Raw genomic sequence first — 13,609 nt, 5'->3', positions numbered from 1 at the left:
AGGCACAGAGAACTTTGTCTCTGCTTTGTACTTGGAGATGCGGAAAGGTAGAATCCGTTTATTATGCATACCTGGTAAATGTTGCACTCTATAAATAGGGGCACACAATTTACTCTGCTGATATACAACGAACTAGTTAGAGTTTGCGGGTAAGGGACAGAGCTGGGAAAAAGACAGACTGCTTAAAGACGGAGACTGTCTCTCTGAGGAGCTACTGTGTTCGTATCCCACGTTTGCAAAGCCCACAGCAGATGCTCCTTGTACGACCAAGATCCCATCTTCTAAACATCGACATTATAAACACTCTGCACGACTCAAAATGTCTCCCTGCCCGTTGGCATTTGCTCCTATGGCAAGACACTTTTTTGGCAGAGCCTTGCCCTCTCTCTGTTTGCCCTTGGGAGGCGGTCTCAGGGGATCCCCTGCTTCCTAGCTGCTGTCAGTGAAGAAGCAATCTGCAAATCGCTCCTCCCCACTTTCTACAATAAACTTTAAAAAATAAAAATGCAGAAAAACTTAAGTTGCTCCGTTCCGCGTTGGTATTTCATAAGGGGCAGGGGCACCAGGGCTTTTGCAGGGACTTGATCTCCAACTTGAGCAACTTCCCTAGAGGATACCACTTTTGACGAGATAACCCCCCGTCGCTATAAATAAACCCTTTACGAACAAAATGTAACAGTCACCCTACAACATCTGCCGCTTCCATCCCAGCTGGGACAGTTACAGGAGCCGCGATGTTTGCAGCCACTTGGTTTCTGCTGGGGAGGGGGGGGGGGGCAAAAGAGTCTCTCCCGTTTGCCGCGGGGGCTGCTCCCCGCTCTCGCTGCAAACCCCTTTCCTGCAAATAAGCCAGTGCAAATATTCACCCCCCACGGGAGACACTCACCTTTCGCAATCCCCGCAGCGGGACGGGAGCTTGGGGCAGGGCGGGCGCCTCCGTCCGCCGCTGGGGTCCCACGGCAGCGCTCCCCGGCGCTGCTGCTGCTGCCGCCACGTGCTGCAAAGCGGGCGCCCGCCGCCCCCGAGCCGCTCGCCGGGTGGCAACGGGCCGCCCCGGCTTCCCGGCCGCGACTGCTGCCGCCCGCGAACCCCGCGGCTGGCTTTGGAGTTTGGCGCGGGAAAGGCCGGGGTGGGGCGGGCCGCTGCCGATTGGTGGCTGGTGGCGGGAAGGAGGAAGACGGGGAGGAGCCCACGCCCGGCCCGAGGGATGCCGGCGTGCTGGGGAGGGGAGGGGAGGGGAGGGGAGGGGGGCTTGCTGCCGCGGCCCCCTGCCTGCAGCGAGGGGCGCCCCCCGCCGCATGCCCGGGTGCGGGGGGGTCCCGAAGCATTGCAGGGTGGGAGGTGCCGCGGCATCCCGCCTGGGGCTTGCTCCGTTCCCATCCTGGCCAGTCCCCTGAAAGAAGAATGAGGTGTCCCGTCCCCCCGGTGGTTGGGGGGCTCGTCCCAGCCTCGGGCTTGGGAAGCGGGGAGCGCTCTCCGGCGGGGGGTAAAATGCCGACAGCTCCTTTCACCTCAGCCCTGCTCAGCGCCCCCCTCCCGAGAGAAATCAGTGGGGAAATGCTGCCTCCTCTGGGGTGGAGCGGGGAGGAAGTTGAACAGCGCACAGCCACGGGGCAGGGGGTTTCTAGGAAATAAACCACAGGACGGGAGAGGGCTGGAGTTCACCCTCAGCAGGGCAGCCGGAGGTAAGGGCCTCTTGAGCACCCGTTTCCCCTCCATTCAACTTTCAGCTCCATCCCCCTTGCTTGCAGTGTATCCTGATGACAAATGCTGCAGACCTGTCCCCTCTGCCCTAAGCTACTGGCCTACCCTCCTGGGGAAACCAGCGGATTGAGTCCCTTTCCCCATTTCCGGTCTCTTCTGCAAGAACAGCCCGTCAGAGCTGCTGCCCCTGGCAAGCAGAACCCTCCACTTCCCCTCATTCATCCGATGAAGTAGGCCTAGCTCACCAAAGCTTATGCTCAAATAAATTTGTTAGTCTCTAAGGAGCCACAAGTCCTCCTGTTCTTTTTGCGAATACAGACTAACACGGCGGCTACTCTGAGACACTTCCCCTCTGGCACCACAGGAGATTTGGGGCAAGGAGCTGCTGGACACATATCATTTCCACAAAAAGGGGAAGGAGAAGAAAAAGCCCAGCAGCTCAGAGTGGGCTCTGTTCCTTCCATCCATGAAGATATCTCTGAAGCCACACCTTTGATATCATGCACTGTTTCCTTTACTCAGCTCATCTCCCAGGATTAATAGTTTAGCAAAAGAAATCAAGGCATCAAAAGCACTTAAACCTGTGCTGAACCTGAAGCACGTGCTTCATTGCTTTCCTGAATCAGGGCCAGTGCCTGCAAGAAAAGTTGGTCTGCAGGCAAGAGCCCAGCACTTCCCCTGTGGCTCATAAAAAGCACGAGAAATATGGAGCATTATTCAGTCTGAAACAAATGGTGGCAGAACAATGGACCTCTCAGCAAACAGATTCCTCATGACGCCTCATAAGACACTTGCTGACAAAAAGTAGCGCATGCAAACTCCAAGGAAACTTGGCAAAGATGAGCAAGTGCCCTCCCCTGATGGCCGTGACCCCTCAAACTGTCTTCCTGAAGTGTCCCCTCTCTCTAATCCCTAAAAGAGTCTCAGGAATCACAAGACTGGGGTTCTATTCTCTGTTTTCCCTCCCAGACTGTGTCTGTCTTGTCTATTTAGAATGTATATTTGGCCCCAGCACAATGGGTCACTGATCTCAGTAGGGGCCTTGAGGCACTACCATAATACAAGTACTAAATAATAAGGACCTCAAAAACATTACTGGGACAAATCCTGAAAGCTGGCACTGCTATCGAAGCCGAACAGAACCGCAGATGCTTAGCACTCACTGTAAATGCAGTGATGTCACAAACCTTTGACATCACAGACACACACAGATCCTTAGGAAGCACAGACAACAGCCGGCTTCTGTTCTTCCCTGATGTCGGTGGTGAAATCGATTAACCTGGTGCTGCCTGAAGATACGGTGTATTTGGCAGGCTCCAGCATAGATGGCCAAGTGATTCTGAGCCTTAACAAATCTTTGATCAATCCCATAGTGAAGGTAGAGCTCGTGGGAAGAGGCTATTTGGAGTGGAATGAAGAGATTAATGCTGACAAGGATTACAGCAGAGACATTGTCTGCAATAACAAGGCTGACTACATCAATAAAACAAAGACATTCAAAATAGCGGGTAAGGAATTGGAACCATAGAGTTCAAAGAACACAGAGTAAAACCTCACTAATTTTGCACTAGTGAACACAGAAATTGCCATATTGGATCAGATCAGTGATCAGTCTAGTCCTGTGTCCTGTCATTACCCCAACCACTTAAGAGAAAAATGCAAGAAACACTACATTAGACAGTTATGTGATAACCTGCCCACAGGAAGTATTTCTTCCTAACCTTATTGATTAGATATTGGCTTAAGCCCTGAAGCAGGAGGCTGAACTTTGGCACTTTTAAAAAAATATTTAATTTTAAACTCTGATCTGATTTTAATCTGAAACCCTGATAATGATCTCATTATCCATGTAACAGTCCAGTCCCTTTTATTTCCTCTGACCTCTTGGCTTCCATGAGGTCTTTAGTTATTTGGATTTATATTTTTTTAAAAGTGTAAATGAAAAATGGTGGCAATGGATGTCCCAACGTTAATTCTGTGTTTGTGCAGAAAAAGTATTTCCTTTTATCCGTTTTAAATGTGCTCCCTTTCAATTTCCGGGAATGTCCCCTTGTCCTTGTATTAGGAGAAAAGGAAACCAGGAGATGGTATTTTGCACATCAGAGCCAGTTTGAGATACACTTACTCTCACTTAGTAGTAGTTCACACCATGTATAGTCCCATTGAAATCTAAGGGTTTATTTGTGGGGTAAGGTACCACTCAATGTGAATAAAGGGATCACAATCTGGCCCATAGTAAGTGTGTGTACATATGTATACATATAGTTACAGTAATGCATCACTAAGACCTTGTCTAAACTAGGAGGGGTTTTCTGGTATAGTTATATCAGTATAGCTAGATGACGAAAATCCTTTAGAGTGAACACATTTATATTGGGATAAAAGTGATTATACCAGTATAACATATGTAAATCTCCCAGTCAGCATAATCTGTAATAGCATAAGCACAGTTATACCAGTATAACTCCATCTATTCTAGGACTTTTACTGGCATAGCTATGTAGGTAAAGAATCATACCCCTAAATGACATATTGCTATGCCAATAAAACCTCTAAGGCCTGGTCTACACTAGAAAATTAAGTCAATATAACTACATTGCTCAGGGCTGTGAAAAATCCACAGCGCTGAGTGACGTAGTTAAACCAACGAACCTAAATTCCCATGTAAACACCGCTAGGTCGACGGAAGAATTCTTCCACTGACCTAGCTACCACCTCTCTGGGACGTGGATTACCTATTTACCACTGAGCTGCATATGGCGCTCTCTGTGTGTTATGTGGGCCGCATCCACACAATATATATACTACCTGTATGGTCCTGAGGATTTCACATGGGCCACAGCTATGCTCTGATTGGGTTGCAAGCAGCCCCCAGGCCAGGGGTTGAGAACCACTGGTCTACACTGAAGAACTACGATGCAACTGTACCACTGTAGCGTTTTAAGTGCAGACAAGTCCTAAGTTTAGACCAGGTATCAATGTACTTTGTTCATTTATTTTGTCAACTGTCATTTTTAATTTTTTTATGTGGTGGTAAGTGTACCACAGTATATTTTGTAAAAATAATGAAATCTTGATAATATGAGACCTCGCTATGGCTTATGTTGTTATAGCCTTGCTGAGAGGCAGGGAGGTTATAAGTTACACAGAGGAGGTAAATGAAAATTAGTCAGGGTCTTACTGTGTTTTTACATACAGAATTAGCTAATCCCTGATGTTCACAGGAATATAAAAGCAGTGTGTTGTGAACTCCTCCTAGGTAGTTAAGAGTTGAAGGTTAGGCTGCATGTCAATGCATTAAATCTTGGATTTGACCTATGACCTCCAATGGTCAGACTGCAACTCCTCCTAGACTATTAGGGTTTAAAGGCTATGCCCCACCAGAAAAGTCATTTTTCCTACATGTGCAATCAAGTCTTGGATTTAGCCTATTACCCCTCACCGTGGCAAGTAAATTCCTCCTACAAGTTCAAAGTTGTGCCAGGTGTTGTTGTAAATCTAGGGTGAAATTATCTTTCTGATATTTAGCATAATAATAACAACAAGCAGTGCTTCTATGACACTTTTCAACTCTAGATCTTAAAGGCCAAATGTTTCAAAATTGGGTGCCTAAAGGCAGGCACGTAAATCCATATTTAGTCTCCTCAGTAAACAGCCTGATTTTCAGAGATACTAAGAAACCACAACTCTCAAGGTTTCTTTCACAAAATTTACCAGCAGTCCTATACCAGTGTAATTACACTACTTTAGCTATGCAGTATAACTCCCTATGTGCACATTCTCCTTTGGGATTTAGAGTGCCTTTTTCAGTTTAGCTTATGTCTCTTTAGAAGTGGTTTAAACTAAACTGAAAAAGAAAAAGGCATTCTAAATCCCAAAAGAGTACCGGTATGTGGGGAATTATATCAGAAAGATGGTCTTATCAGTTCAAAGTGAGACAAGGCCAACTTTAGCTTGGTGCGAGCAGGAAACCTCTTCATTAAATTCAGTGTAATTGCACCTGCTTACACTACAAACTGAATTTAAGAAAGAGGCAGAAGCAGAACACTAAAATGATTTTCCATGGCCTTGCATCTTGTGTCATTCACATTAATGCAAAGCGAAAGTAAAATATTATCAGTGGGGTGAGTGACCTGATAGCAATTTTACCCCCACTTTGCACGGGTGTAACTGAAAACACAAAAAGCCAGGCTGTGGAGACTTAGGCTCTGTGAGGGTTTGTTATGTCCAGTGACACCAATAAAGGAGAAGTAGGTATTCCATTGCCTGACTTCTGTAGGGCTTGAGAGCTGTTGAGCACCCTTCATGCCTAGTGACCACATTAAAAGTTGAGGGTGCTCAGCATTCGGCAGGAACAGACCCCTAAAAATAATTTGCAAGCAGCTGAGGGTTGCTACCCTCATTAAAAAAATTCCATCAAGAACGCAAGGCAGCCCATAAATAAGAGGTTATCTTTTAGCTCGGTAAGTGAGGGAGTGTCGTTTGGCTTTCAGATAACTGGCTAGGTTCGGGCACCCACACCTTTGACTTCCATTTCAACTTACCTGACAGACTTCCATCGACATTCACCAGCAACATAGCCCGTGTCTCCTACTTCGTCAAAGCCTCCTGCGCCAGTCGAGAGCTCATCTTAGCCAAGCAGAAGAAATATTTACTAGTGCAAGGGACCTCTGGCATCCTTAAAGATAAAATACAATCCCAGGTAAAGTAAATAGAGAATATTCTTCCTGTGACAGGAGGACAGAAAAAGAGTGTAAGAGTCCAGTGCTGCTCCCAATGAGGTTTAGCTAGCTATTTGTGCCAGGCCCATCCCTGTGGTATTGGAGCATCCTTACAAAACTACATAAGTCCAGACAGGTGGTCTACACACAGAACCTAGAATTGTCTCCTCGCTCCCCTTTTCCAAAGACATTTAGTTTGGCCTACGAGGCGCTTTGGCGATCAAGACCAGGACTTGGGAGCTGGTTCAAGCAAAGATGGGGACCCACAGTAAAGCCACCTGAATCAGGGCCGCGCACGCTAAGGGCATGGCTACATGCAAAAGTTGTACCATGTGCACTTTAAGTACACTGGTATACTTAAAGTGGTACACTCCAGCCCCACCCAACCCCACCCCAAAGTAGAAGCAGTTATACTGGTATAAAGATGCTTATACTGGTAACAATAAAATAAATGTCACACCCCTGATGGACATTGTTATCCTGGTACAAAAGCGGTGTGCAGGCCAAGCCTAAGAGTCAGTGCATGACCTTCTCCCACCTAATTGCTCGGCCTTGTCAGCTAAGGCGATGTAATTCCATGGAAGGTAAAGGGTAGCAATAGGATAGCATGTATGTTTGTGGAGGGCAGTTGGGGAATTAGTGGCTGGAGGTTTCCTATTAAAGAGGAGAATAGGGGAAATAGGAGATGTGCCCCAACAGGGCCATGGTGAAAGGAGGAGACACCTCGATTCCTCATGGCTCCATGGTAAGTGACACTGTAAGAGGAAAACGTCAACTTCACATTTCAGTCTGTCCCACAGGGACCCCCATGACTCTAGGCTTGGTAGCATCATCTGCCTCAGCCCCATCAGGGCTTTCTAGCCCAATCTGATATTCAACTGGCAGCCAGTGAAGAGATGGAACACTGGAGTAACGTGGTGTCATTAGCCCACATTGGTCAACAGATGTTCCCCGTGGCTTCTTTCTCAAGCATACAGGCTGAACTTTCCTGATATTTATAGGGAGGTTTAAAAAAAGAACAGGCATTGTAGGAAAAGAACTTCCAGGACTTCTCTCTATATCATAAAGCAGAAAAAATTTCATGCAACCATTATCTGTTTCCTTTGAAGATCATTGTTAAAATTACAATGATTTAAACAATGCAGCAGGTACAAGCAAAACAATATGTGCTTTAATGTAGCTAAATGTAATTGTATACATCTAGGAACAAAGAATACAGACCATACTTACAGGATGAGGGACTTTATGTTGGGAAGTAGTGACTTTGATAAAGATTTGGCGGCCCTGGTGGATAATCAGCTGAACACGAGCTCCTGGGTGCAATGCTGTGGCCAAAATAGCTAATGCAATTCTTGGATACATAAACAGGGGAATCTTAAGTAGGAGTATAGAGGTTATTTTACTCCTGACAATGGTGCAATTGCCACTAGAATACGCTGTCCAGATCTGGTGTCCACAATTCAAGAAGGATGTTGATAAACTGGAGAGAGTTCAGACAAGAGCCATGAGAATGAGCAAAGGATTAGGAAACATGCCTCATAATGATAAATAGATTGAGCTGCTTGAGTCTATCTTAACAAAGAGGAGTTTAAGGGGTGACTTGATTATACTTTATAAGTATCTACATGGGGAACAAATGCATGAGAATGGGATCTTCAATACAGCAGAAAAAGGTCTAACATGATCCAAGGGCTGGAAGTTGAAGCTAGACAAATTCAGACTGGAAATGAGGCATACATTTTTATCAGTGATGGTCAATATCCCTTGCAACAATGGTGGCGGATTCTCCATCACTGGCAAATTGTAAATAAAGATGGGACGTTTTTCTAAAAGATGTTCTCTAAGGATTATTCTGGGGAAGTTCTATGGCCTGTGTTCTACAGGAGGTCAGAGTAGGTGATCACAATGGTTCCTTCTGGCCTTGAAATCCATGCTCCATGCAGAGTCAGGAGAAATCTCCCCCTCAGCAACACTGGTTCCTGGGGCAACCAGAATCTGCAGAATCACTTGAGCCTAGTAGGATGAAACACCCAGCTCCTTTTCAGGAGTGTCAAGTGTCCCTAAGGATGTGGAGTAACAGCAGAAACTGGATTTAACACTAAAGAAGGGAAGAGCGTTGATAGTGAATTGAACCCTAAAAGGTGCAGAACATTAACATCCCAGCCAAAATGGTACAGGAAAAAAAAGGGACCCTGAATCATTCAGCATCTCAAGGCTTCCAGTACACAGCCTCCTCACACATCATTTTCCCTGAACAATAATTATGCATGTTCTTATTTCACGGCTACATTATTACATATTCCCAGAGATCAGTCTTGAAAATATTACTCACATGAGTAGTCCTATTGAACTCAATGGGTAAGTAGAGCTACTCACATGCATCAGGATTAGCCCCTTTGACTGCAAATTCATTAGGGTAGAGACACGGGGCCTGATTCCCATTTATGCTAAGGCCCCTTTGCACTGCCAGAGTGGTGTAAAAGGGCCTGAGCGTAAATGAGAATCTGGACCGTAGAGCCAAACTCTGCTCTCTCTCAGGTGTAAATCAGGATTAACTCTGTTGAAGTCAATGGAATTATGGTAGTGTAAGTGAGCTCTGATTCACGCCTATGGCCTTTTATTACTTGACTTGTATTATTGACAGCACCCAGCCCCATACACATTTATGGTGTCGTGTAAATAATACAGTGATTCCTAACCTTATTACTATCTTTAGTGTTCTGTTTTAAATGGCACCGTCAGCAAATTCTGCCATCTTCCTTCCTGACGCATGCACCAGGAGATAACTCTTCTCTACCCCACAGGGTGGATAACGAAGCTTCATTCATTCTTGTTTGTAACAAGCTCTGAGGTACATGGATGGAAGGGGCTAGAGAAGTGTGACTATTAATGTTATTCTTTTGCTTTGGGGTCTGAGCCCTTGAGTGAACTTTGCACAGCATACAATCTGCCAGCGTTACCGAAATCACCTACACTGAGACCTAATGCTAATCATTGCATCAAGATGGTGAGAAAATGCTACTTTTAATGGCCCGTTTGTGGCCTTCCCCTGAATTTGGTGTAGATATATATTGTGTGCATTTCCCTTGCTCTCTACTGGATGGAATCAGGACTGCTAAGCTGTGTGTCATATGCCCTGGACTGCTAACAAAAATTCTCCTTTAGCTCAAGTGACAGGGGCCTGTGGAGAAGAATGTGAGGTCTATTTCTCACTGCTTCTATGAAGTACAAAGGGCCACACATGCAGCATGAAGTTTTGGGTGTCTGCAGATTTCTTTCAGTGTGAAGCAGCCTCTGCTCCTGCATCTGCAGTTCCATGTGTGTAAGGAACCAAGGCAATCATATTGTATCCTGTGAAAGGCACTCACCATACTCTACCTTTCCCCCTTCCCCATGCAGTACCCTTTGGTGGTGGAAGTCGACAAGCACATAGCTTATCATTGCTGCTTCAAACACGGCCTCGTCATCCTCCGGATTTCCTTGGCAAAAAACACATTCGCCCCCGGTGAACACATCATCTTCACAACAGAGATTGACAACCAGACAGGAAGGTCCATCAGGAAGGTGGTTTTTGCCTTGTACTCCATCATCCTCTACCTGGGCTACACCGTCAGGGCAGAACGGCGCTTCTTGGAAGATCGAAACGAAGTGATGAGGCTGGAGTCCAAGACCAAGGCAGCCTCCTTTGAGGTCACAAAGATCACCAGCATATTCCCCCTGCCCAAGTTACTGTCTGTCAGCAGCATGTCCATAGCTAACGATATCATGGAAGTCCGGTATGAGCTGATAGGGACTGTTTATCTTCCCTGGTCCATGACCACAGTTGTGGCCAAAGTGCCTATCATCATAAGAACCACAGCTGTAGGCATTCCTGAGGACTAGCAGAAGGGTGCAGATCTGCACCAGATGCAAAGTGACCATGTGGATGCACCCAGCGTTTTCAGATGAATCTCTATACAGTGATCCAGGAACAAGTTTGCTGAGGTCCAGATAATAAAGGTTTGCTGTGAAACGTGTGTGCCAGCTGCCTGATTTCACAACAGGGCTTTGCACAAGAGGGTTCTGGATTGGGCCAAGGTGCCAGAATGAGTCAAAAAATGAGAGAGGGTGGGGCTAGCTAGGACCCAAGAGCAGGGTGAGAATACAAAGAGACGCTGCATACCTCCTAACTCAGGGCTGCAGTATGCTCTAGTTAGATCAGAGGAATGGTCATCAAGAGACCTGAGTTCTAAATCCAACTCCACTGCTGACTCGCTGGGTTAGTGACTTTGCTTCTCTGTGCTTCAGGTTCCCTTCCCGCCCTGTAGAATGGGGATGATACTAGAGCAGATCCACAGGTTCATTCCCCACCCACCCAAGTGTCTTGTGTCATGGTTTGTCTGGATGCGAGAAGGAAGACCCAGGTCAGTGGCCTGGACTCAGGAGGACAAATACCCTTTAAATAGCTGGCCCCAGAGACACACACACACACACACACACACACACACTGGGAGCAGAGACAACATTAGGAAAGTCTCTCCACCTAAAGGTGTGGAGCTGGCAAGTCCAGGGAAGAATGGAGGAGCAGGTCTGGGTGGAGAACTGGCAGGTGGAAAGCCAGCAGCAGAGAGAGCCAGAAGGCTGGGAAAGCAGGCAGGAACAAGCCAGCCTGCCTGCTGATTGGGCGGCATCAGGGGAGGCTGGGGAAAGAAACCAGGTTGCTGTGGGATTGCATATGGAGCCTGGGGAGGGGCAGAAGCTGGGAAGGCACTAACTCAGCCACCAGGGTGAGAAGGGGACCAGGCAGCAGGTATACAGGGAGCAAAAGATACATGAGACCCCTCTGTGTCTTCTAGTACAGAAAGGACGCTGCCAGGCATAGTAGCAATCCCCTAACCAGGAATACAATATAGGGCCTAGCTGGAGAGACTGGAGTTGGGCAAGGAGGGAATCTCAGAATTACCTTTGTTTTCAGTTTTTAACAATTTTTACCGACAAGTTCCCACATTTTACAAAAGCTATTATTGGGGTATTCCTGCTTTTCACCCAACTTTTGAACCAGTCAAGTACATGAAAAGACAGAGTAAGTTCAGAACATCCAATCCATTACAATAGGTAGATGTGTTTCTGTTAATAATACATTAGTCTTGGTGTAAATGTGACGCTGTCTGTTAAAGTCAGACAATGTAGTGGGGAAGATGCACACACACAGACATGTGCCTCCATGTGTACAACCGATGAAGTGAGCTGTAGCTCACGAAAGCTTACGCTCAAATAAATGGGTTAGTCTCTAAGGTGCCACGAGTCCTCCTGTTCTTTTTGCGGACACAGACTAACACGGCTGCTCCTCTGAAACCTGTTAACGTACAGTTCATGAAACAAACCAGAGCATTAAACTGCTTTTACTTTCAATATTCTTATTTTTCTCTATTTGTTGCTTTTTTTCCTATCCTCGCATCCCCAAATATTAACCCCGATATCTACCCAGAAAACTGTGAAGATAATTTTTTGCACCAGTTTTCACCCGTTTTTTTTTCTAATAAAAACTCATCAATTACCAGGAAATTTTAAACAAAATAAAACTTGAAAATTAAGACCCTTGTGTATCCCCCAGGCTTCTTAAGGGGCAACAGCACCTTTCTCCCTCAGGCAAAGAGAGCTTGCTGACACTAAGGCCACGTAGTGGCAAGGGCCCCCCCCCGCCAGACTTAATACGACTACTGCAAAAAAAGACTCCGGCAGCATGACTTATGCCCGTTCTTAGGGTGCATGGGCAGCTGTGGAGTGGAACTGCTACTTCCCCGGAGCCTAGAGAGGAGGGTTCCTCCCCACCATGCCCCTGAGGATTCCCAGCAGCGCCCAGCGCAGGGCTGGGAACTAGAAAGTACAGATGTAACCAGTGCCAAGTACAGTCTGTTCTCTCCACCAGGCCAGGCGGGATGACAAGCCCATGGCAGCTCCAGCACTATGTTTAAAGGCTACTGCTCCAGCAAAAATCTCCACCTACACCTCTTCCTTTGCTCTGCTCAGGGGTCTGCATACCCGACACGCTGGGGCTATCGGTCCGTTTCGGCACAAGGATGCGCCACGCTCCTTCCCCCACAGATGATGGCCTTGGCCCGTAGTCCCCAAAGGAGCGAAGATGCTGCGGAGAGGGTGGGGAATGTTTTTAATCAAGGCTGTCAGCTGAAAATATTTCTACAACCTTAGAACCTTTCTACAAAGGCGCCTCTGCAGGGGAGGGGAGAGGCGCATCAGGAGGTGGATTCTCAAGGCAGCAGGGGAAAGAAGGGTGCAGTGTTTTATTAACCCTTCGCCACCTGCAGGGGCTGGCAAAGAGCCAGGGACAGCCATGAAACTGATCAGAATGACAGCCAAGAACTGATGTAAATAATGCAATGTGTACATGGACACTGCGGCTCCCTAATTACACCGTCATAAGTGCTACGCCGCTCATGGAGCTGGAGTTATTATTTCGGGATAGCAGGCCACTGACTTTGGTGGAAGCAGCATTCTAGGGCAGACACTGACATAATGAGGTTGACGTAAACTGCCTTATGTTGACTTAACTCTGTAGCGTAGACCAAGCCTAAATGTTGGACTCAGGTGCCTAATGTAGCAACTAGACACCTAAGCCCCTTGCAGACCCCACCGTTAGCCTCTCTGTACCTTATCTCCCCATCCGTAAAGTGGGGATAATAGCAGGGGTGTTGTGCGGATAAATACATTAGATTGTGAGGCTTGGATCACCCACACTTAAGGCAATATATATATATAATTAATCATCATCATTGGGATATGCACACCCATTCCACCTGCCACTTAGACAGCCAATAGCCATTCCAATCCAGCCAGCCAACTGCTGTGCCACATTACAGTCCCACGTGCAGCACATTTAGATTGCTTCCAAGTTGCACTGCCTGTTTACACACCTTGAATGGCGTAACAGACACATGTCTGAAAAGGCTTTCACCGCCATTTCCAAAACTGGCCTACTTAGCCTCCCTTTCACACACTGACAGTGAACTTACTTCATTTACCACCTCACCTATGAATGTGACAAGTCACGTCCAGTCCAATTTTGAAAAGTGGCAACTGACTCTGGATGCCAACATTTTGGGCTACCTAACTTCAGATTTCCACAAGTGCCAGATACCCACAGATCCTCGTCATTTCAGTGCATCCTGTGGATCACATGAAAAATC

The 13,609-nt window shown here is 46.8% G+C and overlaps 2 protein-coding genes across 7 annotated transcripts in view; one reads left to right on the top strand and one right to left on the bottom strand.

Moving 5' to 3' along the window:
- The window catches only part of UHRF1 (ubiquitin like with PHD and ring finger domains 1), a 76,639-nt gene that overhangs the window by 26,986 nt on the left and 36,044 nt on the right, over positions 1-13,609 (bottom strand). For 3 of the 6 annotated variants that reach the window (XM_073324079.1, XM_073324080.1, XM_073324082.1), the window contains 2 exons: positions 6,249-6,382; positions 2,892-3,102 (listed from right to left, as the gene is read on the bottom strand). The gene's annotated coding sequence lies outside the window, so the exon portion shown is untranslated. Of the gene's footprint in view, positions 1-886; positions 1,221-2,867; positions 3,103-6,248; positions 6,383-7,655; positions 7,777-13,609 lie in introns of those variants that run through there. The other 3 variants (XM_073324081.1, XM_073324078.1, XM_073324077.1) reach the window with 3 other exon arrangements.
- Positions 2,605-10,307, top strand: ARRDC5 (arrestin domain containing 5). Its single transcript, XM_073324687.1, has 3 exons — positions 2,605-3,212; positions 6,198-6,393; positions 9,815-10,307. The coding sequence occupies exons 1-3, from the start codon at positions 2,960-2,962 to the stop codon at positions 10,305-10,307; spliced, it is 942 nt and encodes a 313-aa protein (XP_073180788.1). The 5' UTR covers positions 2,605-2,959.

This window comes from Lepidochelys kempii, chromosome 25 (assembly GCF_965140265.1).
Source record: "Lepidochelys kempii isolate rLepKem1 chromosome 25, rLepKem1.hap2, whole genome shotgun sequence".
Taxonomy (NCBI): Eukaryota; Metazoa; Chordata; order Testudines; family Cheloniidae; genus Lepidochelys; species Lepidochelys kempii.
The sequence above is the reverse complement of the archived record's forward strand: the minus strand, read 5'-3'. Positions and strand labels throughout refer to the sequence as shown.

Coding starts and splice junctions, on each gene's coding strand:
- ARRDC5 (XM_073324687.1), top strand. CDS start 2,960: ATGTCGGTGGTGAAATCGATTAACCTGGTGCTGCCTGAAGATACGGTG. Junction 3,213..6,197: donor AAAGACATTCAAAATAGCGG/GTAAGGAATTGG, acceptor TTTGGCTTTCAG/ATAACTGGCTAGGTTCGGGC. Junction 6,394..9,814: donor TCTGGCATCCTTAAAGATAA/AATACAATCCCA, acceptor CCTTTCCCCCTT/CCCCATGCAGTACCCTTTGG.